Consider the following 23,382-nt stretch of genomic DNA (forward strand, 5'->3'; position numbering starts at 1 on the left):
TTAAGAAAATACACGATTCTCTGGAGAAATTGGTGGTCAGAGACTTTAACGCTTCTCGAGTTCGACTGCTACACGACTCAACTTACAATTCTTATGGTGGGTTCTCAAACTATCAGTTTAAATTTTCTGCAACTTATTCAGTTTAAACTTAAACTGAAGATTAACAATAATAAACTTTAGTTTGTAACAAAAATATTTTAATTTAAAACAAAGAAATCTAGAAAATCACAGATAGATGAATCAATACGATTGGCGTAAATCACCAATGATGTTTATGATGGGCAGCATGTTCGGCCGCAATTTTCGCATACAAATGGTGATGATGTAGTTTTCCAGCGGCTACTTCCGGTGTGTCGAGTATAGGTAGTGGTGCTCCATGTTTATCATAACCTGGAGGCAGTGCGATTGGTCCATGGTATTTGATGTGAGCAGCAGCATAATGTGGTACAGCCCAAGAAGATCCGTGTCCAGCTGCGATGATGCTGTATGTGACATAGAAGAAATCCATTTTAGTATATACAGGGCGTTCAGCATAAGACTACGGTAACTTCGGGAGACAATTCTGGGCATCATTTGCAACAATTATTAATTATTAAATTACACGTTTGCTAAAAATCGTACTGGATTTGATGATTCTGATCAGTTATATTCTTATGGTAGGTGAATTCCTTTCTTAATGCCGACGCTGTTTTGAGGCCTACTTTTTTGCAATTAATCACAGATTTCTGCATCAATTTTTTACATAACCCCAATTATTGTATACCGTTCAAAAGGTGATCGTATGTAGATGTTTTTCCTGAATAGTGCACGGTTTTTTCATATTAAATGTTTTTGAGAAAAATGAAGTCAAAGTTTTTGGAAAAAATTAGAAACTTGCTATTTCTTATGTTTGGGCCACAAAGTAAAAAACTTAATATTATTATTTTGGAATACAAATTTGCTTATTTAAAAGGAAATTTAACCTTCTATCTAATGAGCTTATTAAAATAGCTGTAGCTTTAATAGTTTGAGAAATATAGGCAACTTTTTGCTAAAAAGTAGTAACACCTGGAAAAAACATAAAATTAAAAATATCTATAAAACGGAGTCGAATCGAGCCATAGTTTATATGGAATTTTTTGTTGCAAATGATGCCCACAATCGCTTCCCGAAGTTACCGCAGTTTTATGCTGAACACCCTGTATAGTTATGCGGAAATGTAGTAGGAAGTGGCTACTCAATGTCGGCGGTAGGATACTGCTTGTACTTCCAGGACTAGTTTTTTTAGAGTTAAATTTCCAGGTTGGGAGTTCTGCTTTCTAAATTTGGGCCTCTAAGGCGCCCGTAAGGGGCGAAGACTGGTTCTTGGACCCAATAGTGATAATCTAGCTTCTGTCTAAGTGACACCCTTTACCCACGCTCATTAGAGCTGGAGGGATTAATTAATAGGGCGAGCTTCAAGTCCACCCCTTCTAAACCTTGGACCCTTTAAATACCAAAAACTTTTCCCTACTTTTAGTAGATTCAGACGGCAAATTCTGGGAAACAGAAGAGAATCCCCACATTCTTACCTAATCTAACCTTAGAGAAATGGGGGCGGGGGACTTACGGTGCATAATAAGCCGGATATACGTGTCCACCGGCTTTGGCAACTGCGGCTAGATGTGCAGCTTTAGCGTGGGCAACTTCCGGTGTGTCTAAGACTGGAAGAGGAGCGCCGTGTTTGTCATATCCAGGTGGTAGAGCGATAGGTCCGTGGTACTTAACTGCAGGCGCATAGTGTGGAAATGCCCAAGCGTTTTGATGCTGAGCCCTGGAAGAAAAAAAAAAAAGCATGTTTCTCAGTAAAATGTAAACTTTTCGTAACTCAAATCAAGGAGAAACATTTACTGATGATGATGATGTACAGCCGAAGCGATTTCCGCTTTCGCTTTCTCTACAGCCGCAAAGTGTGCATGTTTAGCGGCTGCAACATGAGCTTCATGCAGGGATCGTTTCCATTTATGATGTCCATGATGTGCATGAACAGCATTTGCTGCGGCCGCTTTAGCGTAAGCGGTAAAATGTTGGTGTTTAGCGTGCGACACTTCCGGTGTTTCCAGTACTGGCAATGGGGCTCCATGTTTATCATATCCGGGGGAGTAAGCATGACGCCCGTGGGACTGTAAGGTTGGATCATATTGTCCACTGTTAGTCCATCCATCTTCAGTTGGTGTCCAGCTAAATGAAGACCAAAATCCTCCGATTACTATCTGAAGACGTTACCATAACTTCCCTCATTAAAAATGTTACTCTCTTACAGACTAGATCCGGTTAATGAAAGAATATGCCCTCCAGCTTTAGCAACGGCAGCTAGATGTGCAGCTTTAGCATGAGCTACTTCCGGTGTGTCAAGCACAGGAAGTGGTGCACCATGTTTATCATATCCAGGAGACAGAGCTACTGGACCGTGATACTTGGTTTCTGGAGCGTATTGCGGTAACTGCCAGTTGTTAGTAGGAGTCCAACTAAAAATTTCCCAAAATTTTTACTTAATTTTTTGCCAAATTTGAATATTTAAATAAACTAAGGCGCCACGCGGTAGTCGAGAGGTTAGAGGAGAGACCAGTAAAGCTAATATGTATTGTGGTATTGGATACAATTACCGGTCTTAGGCCTTGGATTTTATTTAATGTTTAATATGAGAAATTTATAGTAAAGTATGTTAGGCGGTTATAGGCTAGACCCGCAATGCTAAGATGTACTGTTGGTTTAGTGGGTTCGATTCCCTATCTCTAGGTCTTGGATTTTATTTAATGGTTAATATGAGTTTATAGAAAAGTATGTTAGGCGGTTATAGGCTAGACCTGCATAGCTGAGATGTATTGTTGGTTTAGTGGGTTCGATTCCCAATCTCTAAGTCTTGGATTTTATTTAATGGTTAATATGAGGAATTTATAGTAAAGTATGTTAGGCGGGTATAGGCTAGGCCCGCAAAGCTAAGATGTATTGTTGGTTTAGTGGGTTCGATTCCCCGGTCTTAGCCCTTGCTAGTCGCCTCCGTCCACGACACCTAATTTGGTAGTTGGACGTTAAGCCCCGCCTGAAAAAATAGGCGATTAATTTATTTTACTTTAATAAATCATGGAAACTTCTGACAGAGTAATGATCGATTCTAATAAAAAGGAATGCATTCATGCAGAGATTCGATTTAGAGTGTAAAATGGGGTCGATATATAACATCAGCTATCTCCGAAACAGGAAATTGCCGAAAGCTCGAATTTTGATTATTTCGTCGAGGTGCCACTACAAGAACCGGCAGTAAGATTCTGGTGCAAATTAGCTAAACGGAAGTGCCTTGCTTAGGATTCCCCCCTTAAACTTCCTGTACCAACTGCACACGTCTACATCTCCCCTGATAAAAAATACTTCCTTAAGTCCACTCTTAGAGAGAAGCTTGGAATTAAGCTTGCCTCAAAAGTTCTTCAAGAGTAATGTATGGTCTCATTATTTCAATTATAATAATCGAAATTTAATATTTAAGAAAATCGATTATGCGGAAATGCCACTTTACTGAATAAATATTGTGGTTATTTTTATTTTTTATTTTTCTTGGGAAATTGTCATGACGTAATAATTGCGGAAGGAGAACAAGAATGACGTTTGACTGTTGACAGCAGATTTTTTTTTTGCAAATAGACTTTATGACGTAATTAAAAGATGTCGTCATAATTTGTGTACTAATAAACACTTTTTCGGATTCAATGGACCACAGAACGGGTCATACTGGGGGAAAGTTAATATTGAAAATTTGACCCAATGACAATAGTTTTTCTTACCTGTTGTCAGAGAAACTGGAAAACGATTTGACCCAATCAAATTCTCACATTATCCTCTAAAAGATAACTAATTCAAGCGTACAAATTTAATTGGTCGTTTTAAAACACCATCTTTTTTTAGTAATTAGTGAATTTAAATCATCGCAGCATCAACGCAAAAAAATATAATAAAATATTTGTGCAAAAAAAAAAGAAAACATCATTTTCCCAACACTCACAGTGATTTCCCAGCGCTATAAGTCTGTGCCTTAGCTTTTTCCACGGCTGCAAAATGTTCAGCTTTAGCGTGAGCCACTTCCGGCGTGTCCTGCACCGGGGCATTCCATAGATGGCCGGAACTTGTCTGGATTAGAACCGCCAATGAAGAGAATAGCTAGAAAATTAATATTTCCATATAAACTTCTTTTAGAAAAAACTCCGAACTCTTAGATATTGAAGAAAATGAAAGGGAAAAGCCATTTTTCCTCTTACCAGTAGCACTAACATATTGGTGTAGTTGTAAGCCACGACTCGGCACGTTTGTCAGTCTGTGCGCGCTCTGGTTCGTACCATTGTATTTATGTTAACTAGATGGTTACGCACCGACAATTGTTGCCAAATTCTGCCGCGTGTTTTCCAATCTCTCTATCTCTCTCTCTATCTATCTATCTCTATCTCATGAACAAATTTCATTTGAATATTTTTCTTTCATGTTGCACCATTTTATAACCAGAGTTTATTATTATTATTTTCTTAAAATCTGGTGTAAACTCGCAGGCGACTTTCATGTATCTCAGTATACGTCATTAAATTTCCTTGGATCTTGTCTAAGAAAATAAATATTTAGTAACAATATTATGCAAGTTCACTGCCCACTATCAAAGCAAAAGAGACCTCACAGCTCCTCTAATCGAGCTAAAAAGCCATATTCCGGAAGTCGAGAACAGGAAGTGATATTTAAGTAGACTTAATGTACAAATAAAACCCCTTTAGTGACCAAAAATTTACAGAAAATAGGGCGGAAAAGCCTATAGTTATTAGAACTGTACAAAAAGTTAAGAAATCGCCTATTTTTTTTCAGCCGTGGCTTAACGTCCAACAAGTAGGTGTCGTGGACGGGGAGGGGGCGGAAGCTCATACTTTTCTGTAAACACTTTTTTGCTAACAAATACAAAGTAGTCATACTCGGGATTCGAATTAGGGGATCTCCCACTTACAAAGCCACGCTCTCGACCACTAGAACTGAACCATGATCTAAAAAATACAATATCAATAACCAGGGAAAATGTACATGTGATTTTCAAACGAAATCTTTTGGAGATCTCTAAAAATCAATTTATGAATTTTCATTTCTTTTAAAAATGGCCATACATTAGGAGAAAACCTCACTCGTAAGCTCTACCCTTGCATAAGGGAATAACAGACATGCTTTAAAGAAATCATAGCCTGCATAGCTTTGAGGGCAGTATAGCCAGCATAGCTTCAAGGTTTATCCTAAGCAAATGATTCCAATTCTAGTTCTAGTTCTAGCATAATGAGCGATCGAAGAATTAGGTAAATCATCATTGAAATAAAACATATTCTGCAATCGTTCATAAATCGTAGTAGATGGTTAAACGTAAAACAAATCTTCAAAATCATTTATTTTTATTTTTGCCTAATTTCATTCTTTATTAAATACCTATGGAGGGAAACGTAGTGAAAAAATTCTAGAGTACATTTTTGATGAGTATTTATAGCCTAAAAAGTCATAATGGTGGACGATAGAGGTGGAATGTGGGCGTGTAATTGACCACTACCTACCTACAGTTCTATTGGCCAGCGTACACGCCCACTAGACACTTGTTCGTTCCACCATTAAGATTTATAACCTTAATTATCTCCATGAAAACAATAGTTTAGATTTTTTTCACTATTTTTCCCTCCGTAGGTATTTCTTAAAGAATCAGTTTATGCAATAAAAATTTTGACTAAAAAAATTGATGTAATTATTAACTTAACTGTTTTATTCCAATCAATTTCTTCAATCAAATCAAAATTAGGCACATGATGATTGAAATAAAACATATTCTGCAATCGTTCATAAATCGTAGTCGATGGTTAAACGTAAAATAAATCTTCAAAATCATTTATTTTTATTTTTGCCTAATTTCATTCTTTATTAAATACCTATGGAGGGAAACGTAGTGAAAAAATTCTAGAGTACATTTTTGATGAGTATTTATAGCCACAAAAGTCCTAAATAGAAGTGGTATGTGGGCGTGTAATTGACCACTACCTACCTACAGTTCTATTGGCCAGCGTACACGCCCACTAGACACTTGTTCGTTCCGCCATTAAGATTTTTAACCTTAATTATCTCCATGAAAACAATAGTTTAGATTTTTTTCACTATTTTTCCCTCCGTAGGTATTTCTTAAAGAATCAGTTTATGCAATAAAAATTTTGACTAAAAAAATTGATGTAATTATTAACTTAACTGTTTTATTCCGATCAATTTCTTCAATCAAATCAAAATTAGGCACATGATGATTGAAATAAAACATATTCTGCAATCGTTCATAAATTGTAGTCGATGGTTAAACGTAAAATAAATCTTCAAAATCATTTATTTTTATTTTTGCCTAATTTCATTCTTTATTAAATACCTATGGAGGGAAACGTAGTGAAAAAATTCTAGAGTACATTTTTGATGAGTATTTATAGCCACAAAAGTCCTAAATAGAAGTGGTATGTGGGCGTGTAATTGACCACTACCTACCTACAGTTCTATTGGCCAGCGTACACGCCCACTAGACACTTGTTCGTTCCGCCATTAAGATTTTTAACCTTAATTATCTCCATGAAAACAATAGTTTAGATTTTTTTCACTATTTTTCCCTCCGTAGGTATTTCTTAAAGAATCAGTTTATGCAATAAAAATTTTGACTAAAAAAATTGATGTAATTTTTAACTTAACTGTTTTATTCCGATCAAGTTCTTCAATCAAATCAAAATTAGGTAAATCATCATTGAAATAAAACATATTCTGCAATCGTTCATAAATCGTAGTAGATGGTTAAACGTAAAACAAATCTTCAAAATCATTTATTTTTATTTTTGCCTAATTTCATTCTTTATTAAATACCTATGGAGGGAAACGTAGTGAAAAAATTCTAGAGTACATTTTTGATGAGTATTTATAGCCTAAAAAGTCATAATGGTGGACGATAGAGGTGGAATGTGGGCGTGTAATTGACCACTACCTACCTACAGTTCTATTGGCCAGCGTACACGCCCACTAGACACTTGTTCGTTCCACCATTAAGATTTATAACCTTAATTATCTCCATGAAAACAATAGTTTAGATTTTTTTCACTATTTTTCCCTCCGTAGGTATTTCTTAAAGAATCAGTTTATGCAATAAAAATTTTGACTAAAAAAATTGATGTAATTATTAACTTAACTGTTTTATTCCAATCAATTTCTTCAATCAAATCAAAATTAGGCACATGATGATTGAAATAAAACATATTCTGCAATCGTTCATAAATCGTAGTCGATGGTTAAACGTAAAATAAATCTTCAAAATCATTTATTTTTATTTTTGCCTAATTTCATTCTTTATTAAATACCTATGGAGGGAAACGTAGTGAAAAAATTCTAGAGTACATTTTTGATGAGTATTTATAGCCACAAAAGTCCTAAATAGAAGTGGTATGTGGGCGTGTAATTGACCACTACCTACCTACAGTTCTATTGGCCAGCGTACACGCCCACTAGACACTTGTTCGTTCCGCCATTAAGATTTTTAACCTTAATTATCTCCATGAAAACAATAGTTTAGATTTTTTTCACTATTTTTCCCTCCGTAGGTATTTCTTAAAGAATCAGTTTATGCAATAAAAATTTTGACTAAAAAAATTGATGTAATTATTAACTTAACTGTTTTATTCCGATCAATTTCTTCAATCAAATCAAAATTAGGCACATGATGATTGAAATAAAACATATTCTGCAATCGTTCATAAATTGTAGTCGATGGTTAAACGTAAAATAAATCTTCAAAATCATTTATTTTTATTTTTGCCTAATTTCATTCTTTATTAAATACCTATGGAGGGAAACGTAGTGAAAAAATTCTAGAGTACATTTTTGATGAGTATTTATAGCCACAAAAGTCCTAAATAGAAGTGGTATGTGGGCGTGTAATTGACCACTACCTACCTACAGTTCTATTGGCCAGCGTACACGCCCACTAGACACTTGTTCGTTCCGCCATTAAGATTTTTAACCTTAATTATCTCCATGAAAACAATAGTTTAGATTTTTTTCACTATTTTTCCCTCCGTAGGTATTTCTTAAAGAATCAGTTTATGCAATAAAAATTTTGACTAAAAAAATTGATGTAATTTTTAACTTAACTGTTTTATTCCGATCAAGTTCTTCAATCAAATCAAAATTAGGTAAATCATCATTGAAATAAAACATATTCTGCAATCGTTCATAAATCGTAGTAGATGGTTAAACGTAAAACAAATCTTCAAAATCATTTATTTTTATTTTTGCCTAATTTCATTCTTTATTAAATACCTATGGAGGGAAACGTAGTGAAAAAATTCTAGAGTACATTTTTGATGAGTATTTATAGCCTAAAAAGTCATAATGGTGGACGATAGAGGTGGAATGTGGGCGTGTAATTGACCACTACCTACCTACAGTTCTATTGGCCAGCGTACACGCCCACTAGACACTTGTTCGTTCCACCATTAAGATTTATAACCTTAATTATCTCCATGAAAACAATAGTTTAGATTTTTTTCACTATTTTTCCCTCCGTAGGTATTTCTTAAAGAATCAGTTTATGCAATAAAAATTTTGACTAAAAAAATTGATGTAATTATTAACTTAACTGTTTTATTCCAATCAATTTCTTCAATCAAATCAAAATTAGGCACATGATGATTGAAATAAAACATATTCTGCAATCGTTCATAAATCGTAGTCGATGGTTAAACGTAAAATAAATCTTCAAAATCATTTATTTTTATTTTTGCCTAATTTCATTCTTTATTAAATACCTATGGAGGGAAACGTAGTGAAAAAATTCTAGAGTACATTTTTGATGAGTATTTATAGCCACAAAAGTCCTAAATAGAAGTGGTATGTGGGCGTGTAATTGACCACTACCTACCTACAGTTCTATTGGCCAGCGTACACGCCCACTAGACACTTGTTCGTTCCGCCATTAAGATTTTTAACCTTAATTATCTCCATGAAAACAATAGTTTAGATTTTTTTCACTATTTTTCCCTCCGTAGGTATTTCTTAAAGAATCAGTTTATGCAATAAAAATTTTGACTAAAAAAATTGATGTAATTATTAACTTAACTGTTTTATTCCGATCAATTTCTTCAATCAAATCAAAATTAGGCACATGATGATTGAAATAAAACATATTCTGCAATCGTTCATAAATTGTAGTCGATGGTTAAACGTAAAATAAATCTTCAAAATCATTTATTTTTATTTTTGCCTAATTTCATTCTTTATTAAATACCTATGGAGGGAAACGTAGTGAAAAAATTCTAGAGTACATTTTTGATGAGTATTTATAGCCACAAAAGTCCTAAATAGAAGTGGTATGTGGGCGTGTAATTGACCACTACCTACCTACAGTTCTATTGGCCAGCGTACACGCCCACTAGACACTTGTTCGTTCCGCCATTAAGATTTTTAACCTTAATTATCTCCATGAAAACAATAGTTTAGATTTTTTTCACTATTTTTCCCTCCGTAGGTATTTCTTAAAGAATCAGTTTATGCAATAAAAATTTTGACTAAAAAAATTGATGTAATTTTTAACTTAACTGTTTTATTCCGATCAAGTTCTTCAATCAAATCAAAATTAGGTAAATCATCATTGAAATAAAACATATTCTGCAATCGTTCATAAATCGTAGTAGATGGTTAAACGTAAAACAAATCTTCAAAATCATTTATTTTTATTTTTGCCTAATTTCATTCTTTATTAAATACCTATGGAGGGAAACGTAGTGAAAAAATTCTAGAGTACATTTTTGATGAGTATTTATAGCCTAAAAAGTCTTAATGGTGGACGATAGAATTGGTATGTGGGCGTGTAATTGACCACTACCTACCTACAGTTCTATTGGCCAGCGTACACGCCCACTAGACACTTGTTCGTTCCGCCATTAAGATTTTTAACCTTAATTATCTCCATGAAAACAATAGTTTAGATTTTTTTCACTATTTTTCCCTCCGTAGGTATTTCTTAAAGAATCAGTTTATGCAATAAAAATTTTGACTAAAAAAATTGATGTAATTTTTAACTTAACTGTTTTATTCCGATCAAGTTCTTCAATCAAATCAAAATTAGGTAAATCATCATTGAAATAAAACATATTCTGCAATCGTTCATAAATCGTAGTAGATGGTTAAACGTAAAACAAATCTTCAAAATCATTTATTTTTATTTTTGCCTAATTTCATTCTTTATTAAATACCTATGGAGGGAAACGTAGTGAAAAAATTCTAGAGTACATTTTTGATGAGTATTTATAGCCTAAAAAGTCATAATGGTGGACGATAGAGGTGGAATGTGGGCGTGTAATTGACCACTACCTACCTACAGTTCTATTGGCCAGCGTACACGCCCACTAGACACTTGTTCGTTCCACCATTAAGATTTATAACCTTAATTATCTCCATGAAAACAATAGTTTAGATTTTTTTCACTATTTTTCCCTCCGTAGGTATTTCTTAAAGAATCAGTTTATGCAATAAAAATTTTGACTAAAAAAATTGATGTAATTATTAACTTAACTGTTTTATTCCAATCAATTTCTTCAATCAAATCAAAATTAGGCACATGATGATTGAAATAAAACATATTCTGCAATCGTTCATAAATCGTAGTCGATGGTTAAACGTAAAATAAATCTTCAAAATCATTTATTTTTATTTTTGCCTAATTTCATTCTTTATTAAATACCTATGGAGGGAAACGTAGTGAAAAAATTCTAGAGTACATTTTTGATGAGTATTTATAGCCACAAAAGTCCTAAATAGAAGTGGTATGTGGGCGTGTAATTGACCACTACCTACCTACAGTTCTATTGGCCAGCGTACACGCCCACTAGACACTTGTTCGTTCCGCCATTAAGATTTTTAACCTTAATTATCTCCATGAAAACAATAGTTTAGATTTTTTTCACTATTTTTCCCTCCGTAGGTATTTCTTAAAGAATCAGTTTATGCAATAAAAATTTTGACTAAAAAAATTGATGTAATTATTAACTTAACTGTTTTATTCCGATCAATTTCTTCAATCAAATCAAAATTAGGCACATGATGATTGAAATAAAACATATTCTGCAATCGTTCATAAATTGTAGTCGATGGTTAAACGTAAAATAAATCTTCAAAATCATTTATTTTTATTTTTGCCTAATTTCATTCTTTATTAAATACCTATGGAGGGAAACGTAGTGAAAAAATTCTAGAGTACATTTTTGATGAGTATTTATAGCCACAAAAGTCCTAAATAGAAGTGGTATGTGGGCGTGTAATTGACCACTACCTACCTACAGTTCTATTGGCCAGCGTACACGCCCACTAGACACTTGTTCGTTCCGCCATTAAGATTTTTAACCTTAATTATCTCCATGAAAACAATAGTTTAGATTTTTTTCACTATTTTTCCCTCCGTAGGTATTTCTTAAAGAATCAGTTTATGCAATAAAAATTTTGACTAAAAAAATTGATGTAATTTTTAACTTAACTGTTTTATTCCGATCAAGTTCTTCAATCAAATCAAAATTAGGTAAATCATCATTGAAATAAAACATATTCTGCAATCGTTCATAAATCGTAGTAGATGGTTAAACGTAAAACAAATCTTCAAAATCATTTATTTTTATTTTTGCCTAATTTCATTCTTTATTAAATACCTATGGAGGGAAACGTAGTGAAAAAATTCTAGAGTACATTTTTGATGAGTATTTATAGCCTAAAAAGTCTTAATGGTGGACGATAGAATTGGTATGTGGGCGTGTAATTGACCACTACCTACCTACAGTTCTATTGGCCAGCGTACACGCCCACTAGACACTTGTTCGTTCCGCCATTAAGATTTTTAACCTTAATTATCTCCATGAAAACAATAGTTTAGATTTTTTTCACTATTTTTCCCTCCGTAGGTATTTCTTAAAGAATCAGTTTATGCAATAAAAATTTTGACTAAAAAAATTGATGTAATTTTTAACTTAACTGTTTTATTCCGATCAAGTTCTTCAATCAAATCAAAATTAGGTAAATCATCATTGAAATAAAACATATTCTGCAATCGTTCATAAATCGTAGTAGATGGTTAAACGTAAAACAAATCTTCAAAATCATTTATTTTTATTTTTGCCTAATTTCATTCTTTATTAAATACCTATGGAGGGAAACGTAGTGAAAAAATTCTAGAGTACATTTTTGATGAGTATTTATAGCCTAAAAAGTCTTAATGGTGGACGATAGAATTGGTATGTGGGCGTGTAATTGACCACTACCTACCTACAGTTCTATTGGCCAGCGTACACGCCCACTAGACACTTGTTCGTTCCGCCATTAAGATTTTTAACCTTAATTATCTCCATGAAAACAATAGTTTAGAATTTTTTTACTATTTTTCCCTCCGTAGGTATTTCTTAAAGAATCAGTTTATGCAATAAAAATTTTGACTAAAAAAATTGATGTAATTTTTAACTTAACTGTTTTATTCCGATCAAGTTCTTCAATCAAATCAAAATTAGGTAAATCATCATTGAAATAAAACATATTCTGCAATCGTTCATAAATCGTAGTAGATGGTTAAACGTAAAATAAATCTTCAAAATCATTTCTTTTTATTTTTGCCTAATTTCTTTTTTTATTAAATACCTTCGGAGGGAAAAATAGTGAAAAAATTCTAGAGTACATTTTTGATGAGTATTTATAGCCTAAAAAGACTTAATGGTGGACGATAGAAGTGGTATGTGGGCGTGTAATTTTGTGTGGTTACCCCTACCTAATTACGAGGTTATAATTTTATACAATCATATCCAAATATTACCTTAAATTGACTTATAGCCTAACCATTAGAAGTTGTACTTTCAAAAATAAGTAGACGCATGCGTGTTATCTTTGAGAAGTTTTAACCCCAAGCCTACCTGAGATCTACCCTGGGCGGAACTAGGTCGTAACAACCTAAAATATTAACCGGAAACATAAAAACACGTAAAACAAACAATTCAACAATAAATCTGAATAAATAAACCAAAAAAGAAAAACAAAGAAATAAAAAAATGAAAAGCAGTGTTTTTTACCAAAGTTTTTTTTCATTCAAATGAATTAATGAATACTTTAGAAAAGCTTCAAAGTTGGGCTTCTTCAACTTTATGGCCCTCATTCTACCCCACCTTAAACTTCACCTCTCTGTAACTTTCTCCACAAGATAAACTTTATATACTAACTTGGATGCTGTATTTTTATTTTTCCTGTATTAAAAAAAAAAAAAAGAAAAAAAAACCTTGTTTGATAACTTAGTTAAGTAATTTCATTCAAAGCACGTGCTTAACAGAAAAAGAAGAAAAGCAATAGACGTGCACTTTACCTATGCTTATTTCTTTATCGCCTCAAGTTGGGCTTAAAATAAACTGAGCAGGAACAAAATATGGAACAAACTTTTTCTTTTTTTTTTTATTGAAGCAATGTTTTTCTTTTTGCAGTAATTTGGACGTCATTATCTATTTGGTCGTCACTAGTTTACTGAAGGAAGTGGAAGAGTTCATTTAAAATATGAAGTAGTTTTGGCTGAGATTTTGAAATTCCTGGATATCGTTTACTTCTTCCTTTTATCTATAGATATTTACCCCGCCGCTTATAAGTAAAAAGTAAAGTAAAGTAATCGCCTATTTTTTCAGGCGGGGCTTAACGTCCAACTACCAATTAGGTGGCAGTGGACGGAGGCGACTAGCAAACATACTTTACTGTAAATTTCTCATATTAACCATTAAATAAAATCCAATACTTAGAGATAGGGAATCGAACCCACTAAACCAACAATACATCTTAGCTTTGCGGGTCTAGCCTACAACCGCATAACATACTTAACTATAAATTTCTCATATTAACCATTAAATAAAATCCAAGGCCTAAGACCGGGAATCGAACCCAGTACCACATTACATATTCCCTTCCGTTTATAAGTATATTCCTTCTTAGAAGTATGACGATAGGATCAAATTCTAGAAATTTAGTTTGTAGGTATCAAAATTCGTTTTTTGTGATCCTTAAGTGTCCGAAAAAGTGATTTTAAATGATTTTACTTAGCTTGGTTGCCACCAGGGGACCAACAATGACGTAATCATCAAAATATTGGAACCGGAAGTATCACTTTACTAAAAGAATTTTTCCTTTTTCCTTTTCTTCTTTTTTTTTAAAGCGGAAACCGAGGTTTTCCTTTGAATTCATAGTACTCAAGATGGTCTTCAATTTTTATTTGTAACATTTTCCCATTAAATTACGCTGCAGCGTATTTTCCAGGAAGAGATGAATGGTCAGGCGGAAAGAGGCGGTTACAGCGTGATGTACAGTTCGGCAATCTCGACCATGACTAGTAAGGATTAAACATGTTTTAACCTGTCGAGTCACATATTTTATTTTATTTTATTTTTTTTAAATTGAAAATAGCTTCAGTTTTCCTCTCGATGTGTGTTATCTCGAATAGTATCAATGATTGGGCTTTAAAGCTAATCCTGAAATGGGTTGCAGGAAGTAGGAGAGCTACTGATTTCCTGCAGAGAGAGAGGTAGGATTACGCCATTAATGCACCTGAATTGATCAATAATTTCGATTTTATTTTAAAACATACAGACAAAAATCACAGTTATTTGGGAGGGGAGGGGCCAAAACTTGGAACATTTACTGGGATTTTCCCAGCATTCACCATGAGTGATGATGGTGATGATGGCCCAAACCAACTGGTCCAAGATTGTGCAAAGTCTTAGCGTACAGATGGAAGTGTTTAGCCTTTTCGGCGGCCACTTCTGGAGTGTCCAGTACAGGTAGTGGAGCTCCATGTTTGTCGTAGCCTGGAGGCAGAGCGATTGGTCCATGGTACTTGATGTGTCCAGCGGCGTACTGAGCATGCTGTAGTCCGGTCCAGGCTCCATGTCCTCCAGAGAGGATGCTGTGTAAAAAGAGGGGGGATTGTTAACTTTAGTTATGTATGTATATACTCTTTAAAGAGGCTGTGATTTGGATTAGAGAGTTTACTCACGGTGTGTGATAGACAGCCGGGTAGACGTGACCTCCAGCTTTAGCCACAGCCGCCAGATGAGCTGCTTTAGCGTGAGCCACTTCTGGAGTGTCCAGTACAGGAAGTGGGGCTCCATGTTTGTCGTAGCCTGGAGGCAAAGCGATAGGTCCATGGTACTTCAACGCTGGAGCGTAATGTGGAACTGCCCAGGTGTTAGCCAGAGCGCCGCCCCATCTAAAACAGATTACGGTTCTGGATTACGATCCTCCAGTCAGTAACTCCTTGGAATGAGTTCAATCACACTTACAATCCATGTCCAGCTCCTGCGGTTAACTCTTTGGCCTTGGCGACGGCGGCAAAGTGTTCCGCTTTAGCGTGGGCCACTTCGGGAGTATCCTGCACAACGCCCAGTTGGTAGCCAAGAGCTTGGCTCAACGCCAGCAACGCTACAACCTGTGGCAATCATTCAGATAGATTAGAAACCCCCCAAAAATATATATTCTCAACCAAACACCGGCAGATCCAGGAACTTACCAACACAGACTTCATATTCACTAATTTGGTACTAATACTGTGTCAGTCACTCAACTGTAGCTACTGTCAGTCTCGGCGATACATTTATACCAATCCAGAGGCTACGCACCGGCGATTGTTGCTAAATTCACATATTTCTATGTACATTGCATTTTAATCAGCTACTTTGACAAACAGGAGATTAAGTAATCGATATCTAATTAGAACTAAGTAATTTTTTTTAAAAATACCCGGAAGTGCAAGGCAAAAGCTAGGGAATACACTCACACGACTTCCTGAAATCACAATTGTTAAACATTAACAATTTAATTTGCCCTTTTCTTATAGAAAACATTGCAATCGATATTTATTTATAAGATTTCCCGCAGAAATCGAAGGAAAGCTGAACTCGAAAATTGGTAAGTGTCAGTCTGTCTGTCTATGTCTTACCGCTGGCGGAAATAAAATAAAAACACAGGAAATCTCTAATTCAAAAGTAGATATAAATTTTATTGATTTTTCTTCAAATTCTACGAGGGTACACCATCAGAGTTCCTTTGCTCAGCAGAGTTTCACGTATTTTAGTTTTTCCGACTTCCCTGAAATTAGCTTTAACGTAATTTTCCATATTAGGTATCCAAGTTTTCCCATAAATGATACATTATAGATCAATTATTATGCTAAATTTTTAGCAGTAAGTTTTAGTTTAGAATGTTCAAATTTTACTCACTTGTGGTTGAAAATACTTTTCAGTCAATGTTTTGTACAATATTGTTGGGTGTGCTTAATTAGTGAAGTTTTCATTTTGAATAGTTCACATCCTGTTTATGGTAAGGGACTGTATTGTAATCGTGTAGAGTTTTTGTAAGAGTTTTACCGGAAATAATCGTTTTTTACGTCTCCAAAGTTTGGGAAAAGTAGTTTTCACGATTCGGTCTGAGTATATGTGTGTGCGTAAGTATCAAACCGGAACTGAAAAACAATGCCAAAAAAAAAATAATAGTAAAAGGTCGGCAATCCGCGGTTCGCGAGCCGCATGCGGCTCTATTATCCAAATTTTGTGGCTCTTCAGCCTGTCCAAAATAAATTGTATATTTCAATTTTATTGAAACAAATGAAAATTTCATTTATTAATGACGTCACCAAGCTGAAACTCAAATCCAGTTGCTCCCTGTTTGCTGATGATACTGCCTTCTTTATTTCTTCCTTCAGAGTTGACACAATAGCCAAACAATTATCGATAGCCCTTGAAAAATGTTTCAAATACTTTGCAAAATGGAAAATAAGGCCAAACCATGCCAAGACACAAATTATTTTGTTTACACGCCGCAGACCGGTTGTGAATAGATTTGTCCAAATTAACGGCGACTCCCTACCGTGGAGTAAGGAAGTTAAATACCTCGGGTTGGTGTTAGACTCCAAATTAACTTTCACCAAACACATAAACTCAGTGTGCGATAAAGCGGTAGGAACTATGTGCAGTCTCTTTCCTCTTTTGAACCGCAACTCTAACTTAGATTTTCTTAATAAAAAACTTATCTACTATCTCTATATCCGCTCCGTACTACTATATGCAGCCCCTGTGTGGTCCAATACTTGTTGCACCAATTACGGGAAGTTACAAAGAGTCCAAAACAAATGCTTAAGGTTAGTTGGGTCATATCCCCGGTGGACACCCATAGATTACATGCATGCAGCACTTGATGTTGCCAGCGTGTTCACATTTATCTACAACGCTACGGAAAACTTTGTAACTTCCTGTACACATAGTCCCTACCCGCATATAAAAAGTATTATGGACTATAACTTAAGTTCTCTTAATTATAGAAAATACAAGCACAAAAGGCTAAAGCATATCTTGCTTTAATTAACTCTATGCAGTAAGGTTTTTTTTTTTAAATTTTTTACCTAAGCATTAAGTTCGACTTGTACCCAATGTAAATGTTGATATGTTGTGGAGAGGATATAGGCATGCAGCCTGAAACCTCCTTTTATATATATTTATATAAAAAAAATTAAATTGTAAATAAACATTTTCAAATTCAAATTCAAATTTATTAAAGTAAAGATATTTTTCCAAAAATAATTTTAAATGCGATTGGTTTGAAATTGAATAGAATTATATTAAAATACAGTACGTAATGTATAGGACTGCCGCCATTTTCATTCAAACACAGGTTTAGTTACTATTTATTTGTTTATTTACTTTGCAATATGTGAAAATAAATATATAAAACATTTAAATGTTATTGAATATCATAAAATAATAATTTATGAATACAAATGATCTACAGAGTTGTTTACACTCTATCATCCTTGCGGCTCTTGGTAAGATTTATTAAAATTATTTAAGGAGAAATGGCTCTCTACTTAGAATAGGTTGCCGACCCCCCTGGGTCTAGGTGCTAAAACAGAGGAAGCTATATTAAGGCTTTGGTCGAAATCGGTCTACCGGAAGTATAGAACCTTACTTCCGGGCTTTTCTAAAATTTTCTCGTAAGCGGCTCATTTTGAAAGATTTTCTCAGAAAATTTGACCAAGAATTTTTCTGAGAGAGTAGTTTAGATGGAGAAAAATCCTGTAACGGAAGTAGGTCTTTTTACTCCAATGGGTGTTTCACTTTTTTGGAGATTAAAAAAACCATATCTTTTAATGGTAATTTCTGAGATGAAGCTGGGAATAACAGCTTCCCTGTAAGATTAGTATTTCACAGTGTAAGGCACCGGATTTAATGAAACTGCATATTATTATTATTTATTTGTAATGATTTAAGGCGCGTCAACATCTAAGGTTATTAGCGCCCGGAGCTTTTTTTCAGTGCACTGCCGGCCTCCGGAGACAGTGTTCTCTCGTTACAGATAACACTGTCCAATTCACCGGACAGTGAGCTGTAAGAAGCTCCTAGGAAGAGAAAATATAAGGGCCAAGCAGTTGGATTCGAACCCGGGGGCACCTCCGCGTGGGAATCCAATACGCTAACCGCATAGTGTCAGGTTAGTATTTTTCACAGTGTAATGCACCGATTTAATGAAACTGCATATTGTTGTTAAACATTAAAAATATTTATATCTCAACTGTTCGTAGTTTTAAAGTGTATCTGTGTTGGGGAGAGGCTTGAGAATTACAGTGGAAGTTGAGGGAATGTTCTCAGCTGATTAGTTAATTTTTTTTTTTTTTGGCGGGCTTTAATTAGGGAAATCAGGTTGGACAATTTTTTTTGCAAATAATTTATTAATTTTCACGTTACACTATTTAAAAGCTCATTTACTGAAAATTTTGAAACAATTTCCGGTATACTTGAGGTGTGGAAAATATGGCTTCTCTTCTTTTATCCTTGATTACATTTATCTTGACCCATTATTTTGTACCAATGTTTTTATTTTTAGTTGTTCCAGGGCCTGGAGATAACAGAGTTTGCTTGGAGGTGTTTTTTTTGCGGACTCCAGGCGCTGGAGAAAATATTAGGTCAGTACTGCTTTTTCTTTTAAAAAATTCTATTGCATTGGATGGTTAATGAATTGGAGAAGATTCCCTCGCTGGAGTTTCCAGCAGGAATGTCTGACCAAAGTGATCATTTATTTCTGTTATTTTGTATCTTAAACTTTCCTCTTATAAAGTTTTAACTACTTTTTATAGTATTTTTTTTCTACTCAACTAATTTTTACCCACAAACTATTTAGTTATCTTACTCTCCATTAATTTTGCCTTTAAACTTAACCCAGATAAAGATAGATCAATTTTTTTGTTTAGATTTCTATTAATCGATTACTTTTATAGATTCTAATCTATCAGATCGATAACCCTAATCGATAGGACGAGTCCTGCTCTCTAGGCCTTTTAAAAGAAACTCAGTTTATTCATTCCCAAAGGTCCCCGTTTTTTTTTTTTTTTTTTTTTTTTACAGGCCTCATACCGTAAACCAGCGATTATTATTCTAATCGAAAGGTACATTTATTTTCCAAAATATCGATCTAATGATCTAATCAAAATAAATAAATAAGCATGTGAAGTAACACACTTATGTAAACAATAAATTCACTTGCATTTGAAAGTAAATTATTAAGTTTGGGTCCAGACATTACAGTCCAAAAATACTTAGAAAACCTCTTAACGCTCCGTTCCTGTATGTATCTAACCTCACTATCCATAATGACCTCAAAATCCCTTTCCTTTACAGATCTTGCTAACACTCGTTTTCTCAAATTCATCATTCCACTCTACAGCAGCTCATCCTAACCCTTTCATAGAACACCTATCTTCCTCCCCATTACCAGAGGTAATCCTCCAAGGAGATTGAAGAGAAGATGGCCTCGTGATCTACTCCTTATCGTGAGAGCAAAGCACGTTACTGGAGTGGCACCACTGCGTGCCTTCTCCACTCATGATTTTCTTTTATTTCTTTTTTCTTTTACCATGCAGTGGTAAATTCCAATAAAAGATTAAAAAAAAAGTTTTGGTTTGCTATTGGTCTAAGTTCACGACTTCACCTAACTTGATAGTGGGCGTGAAGCCTTTCTGTGCGTTACTTTACTTCTAATTCTAGTTCATTTTCAACGTTTTATTCTGCAATCTGGTGAATAAAGGATCTGGGATAAAGGATCTGGAATAAAGCGTCTCGAATAAAGGATCTGGATTAAAGGGTCCTAAATAAAGGATCTGGAATAAAGCATCTGGAATAAAGGGTCCTGAATAAAGGATCTGAAATAAAGCGTCCGGAATAAAACATCTGGAATAAAGCATCTGAAATAAAGGGTCCGGAATAAAACATCTGGAATAAAGCCTGCGAAAAATTGAAATATTTTTAATGTAGTAAAAAAAAAAAAAACACTAATAGAGACCAAAGAAAGAATTTGATGACTCTTGATTTGAAGAGAGTTGATGAGGCTCTTGATGAACATGCAATGTGATCCGAATGGTTCCTTCCACTGGATTACAAAGAGACTGATGATCTGGGTCTTTGAGATTTTTCCACTGGACTTTCAGATTTCCATAAAATAAAAACAGTTTCAAAGATTTTCTTTAACCTTTCCATTCTCGTGGTTCTTAAGTTGGTATACAGCTTTCCCCAATGCAGTTCGATTTAAAAGCATTCATGCTGATCTCCCTGAAGTGCAGCACAAAGTACAGTCTAACAAGTTTTATATTATAAAGGGCGATTTAATATCTTGATTTAATTCCGAATTAAACCACATTAAAGAATGTGATTAGTAATTTTCTGGCTTTTTTTTTTGAAAGAAAATTTCTCCTAAATTTTCTCTAAACAACAAATTTTCCGAATTTTCTATTTCAATAATTTTTTGGGGGAAATTCATTTTAGCCATTTTCAGATCTATTTTCCAACGAGTTCACAAATCTAGAGTAGTAGTCAGGGGAAAGCCGTGTGACTTATCACACCAGGTTTTCTTATAGAAAATTTATATTTTCATTGTTACACTTAACAATTTGCAATCACAGACTTGGAAAATTATAATACGATAGTTTTACAATGGCTGGTTAAGACCTATTGCCAGTGGCCATACAATAAGATTGGACTATGTTGTCTTTCTAGAGTTTTAGCGTATAAATAAAAGTGTTCGGCTTTTGCGGCGGCCACTTCCGGAGTGTCCAGTACAGGAAGTGGAGCTCCATGTTTGTCGTAGCCTGGAGGCAGAGCGATTGGTCCATGGTATTTGATGTGGGGAGCGTAGTAGGGGACAGCCCAAGATGATTCGTATCCACTGGAGAATGATCTGGAATTTTGATCATTTATTGATGATATTTGTTTATTGTATTTTTGCTATTCGATTGAAATATACTCACGGATGTTCTGGTCCAGCGGGATGTATATGTCCACCAGCTTTGGCAACTTCGGCCAGATGGGCAGCTTTAGCGTGCGCTACTTCCGGTGTATCGTGGAAAGGTAGTGGAGCTCCGTGTTTGTCATATCCGGGTGGTAGAGCAATAGGTCCGTGGTACTTAACTGCAGGTGCATAGTGTGGAAATGTCCAAGCATTGTGCATTTGTTGGATCCTGCAAAAACCAAAGTCACTAAGATATCAATTTTTTCCAGCATTCACATGGCTTATTCCTTTTTAAAAATCACTTTTTCGGACTCCTGGGACCTCAAAGACGGATATATCCGGTGAAAAGCGATCGCATGACTACCTTTCAACAGCCTAAGAGAAAAGTAGAAAGTCACTTACTGATGATGCACGGCCGAAGCGATTTCCGCTTTTGCCTTCTCCACAGCTGCATAGTGTGCATGTTTAGCAGCTGCAATATGTGCTTCATGCAGCGATCGTTTCCATTTATGATGTCCATGATGTGCATGACCATTGGCAGCATTGGCAGCGGCAGCTTCAGCATGTGCGGCAAAGTGTAGATGTTTAGCGTGCGATACTTCAGGCGTTTCCAGCACCGGCAATGGAGCACCATGCTTATCAAAACCAGGGGAGTAAGCATAAGGACCATGGTACTTTATGGTTGGTGCATAATGCTGCACAGTCGGCCAATCATCACTTTGTCCTGCGTGAGACCAGCTGGAAAATGCGGTAAATGAGAAAGAAAAACAAGACGGTCGCGATATTATCTTGAAAGAATTTTCTCGATGGAAATTCCACCTTGATAATTTACCAGCTACAAAAGAAAGCTCAGATATCAAGCACAGAAACTGGCAAAAAGAAAAGCTAGTCTTACTACAGATCGGGTCCAGTAGAAGGATGAATGTCTCCTCCGGCTTTAGTAACAGCAGCCAAATGTAAAGATTTAGCATGAGCTACTTCCGGCGTGTCAAGCACAGGAAGTGGAGCTCCATGTTTATCATATCCAGGAGGCAGAGCCACAGGACCGTGGTATTTTAACTGTGGCGCATAATGTGGTATCGACCAGGGATTCGATGTCCCATGGTACCATCTAGACAGAAAAAAATAGTTCAATAAAATAATTAATAATCAAAAAATGTTAAAAAATACAAAAAATATTAAAGAAATCTGCTTACGTGGCCGAATTTAAAATGTGCGCCTTAGCCTTGGCAACGGCGGCCAAATGTTGGGCTTTAGCGTGGGCTACTTCCGGCGTGTCCTGCACTTCGCCCCAATGTTCAGCATGTACCCCCAAGGAAGTGAACAGTAGCAGCTTAAAAAATACACATAATTTTTAATCAGAATTTGACTTCGATCTTTGAATCGATTTTACAAGAAGAAGAATCATATTTTTTTAAAAAAAAGAAAAAAAAAAGGGGAAGTTTCGAATCCAGAAACAGCACATACCAACAACTTCATCTTCAACCAAACAACAACAACACTCTCTTTCACTTTATTTTTACTGCACCAGATGCAAACTGTAGACTGTTGCAGTTCAGGGGATAGATCCTAGCTAATATACCTGTTGCATGTTCATGCAACAACGAATTCCTTGCCGGATGATCTTAATCTTTCTTAATTTCCGTTTTATGATAACTATTCTATTCCTGTACTTTTTTTTTCTTTTCTTTTCTTTTGTTTAATTCATCAGTTGATTGGAAAAATTCTTTAATTTTTAGAAGGGGAAAATTCTATGCCATTAAAATTCCATAGTTAAATTGTTTGGAAAATGATTTTTCTTCATGATACGTACATTTTTGAAGAATATAGTCATCGTGTGTGTGAACGGAAAATTAGCAAAATGGAACTCATAGTTTTTCACTTCAAATTTTCAACTGCAAGCGATTCGAAACTATCAGTATTAATTTGTCTTTCGATTTATAGACAGAACAGCTGAACATTGTGCAGTTCTTACATACGAGGGTCGTTTGAAAAGTGCGTGCAAAGTCAGAGAGATAGCACCAC

General features: G+C 35.0%; 2 protein-coding genes across 2 annotated transcripts; both read right to left on the minus strand.

Annotated features, from left to right (window-relative positions):
- Positions 1–70: 70 nt before the first annotated feature.
- On the minus strand, positions 71–2,175 carry LOC141446743 (uncharacterized). The gene is made up of 2 exons (XM_074113461.1): positions 1,589–2,175; positions 71–482 (listed from the first exon to the last, which is right to left on the minus strand). Exons 1-2 carry the CDS (start codon positions 1,813–1,815, stop codon positions 260–262), a joined length of 450 nt encoding a protein of 149 aa, XP_073969562.1. The 5' UTR covers positions 1,816–2,175; the 3' UTR covers positions 71–259.
- On the minus strand, positions 1,866–22,948 carry LOC141446571 (uncharacterized). The gene is made up of 13 exons (XM_074113114.1): positions 22,940–22,948; positions 22,554–22,690; positions 22,253–22,468; positions 21,760–22,095; positions 21,377–21,586; positions 21,085–21,306; positions 16,545–16,549; positions 15,866–15,873; positions 15,372–15,517; positions 15,086–15,298; positions 14,753–14,995; positions 2,280–2,486; positions 1,866–2,199 (listed from the first exon to the last, which is right to left on the minus strand). The coding sequence occupies exons 1-13, from the start codon at positions 22,946–22,948 to the stop codon at positions 1,866–1,868; spliced, it is 2,286 nt and encodes a 761-aa protein (XP_073969215.1).
- Between the last annotated feature and the right edge of the window lie 434 nt (positions 22,949–23,382).

Source organism: Rhodnius prolixus, unplaced genomic scaffold (assembly GCF_049639745.1).
Source record: "Rhodnius prolixus isolate KJV_2025 unplaced genomic scaffold, Rpr scaffold_7, whole genome shotgun sequence".
Lineage (NCBI taxonomy): Eukaryota > Metazoa > Arthropoda > Insecta > Hemiptera > Reduviidae > Rhodnius > Rhodnius prolixus.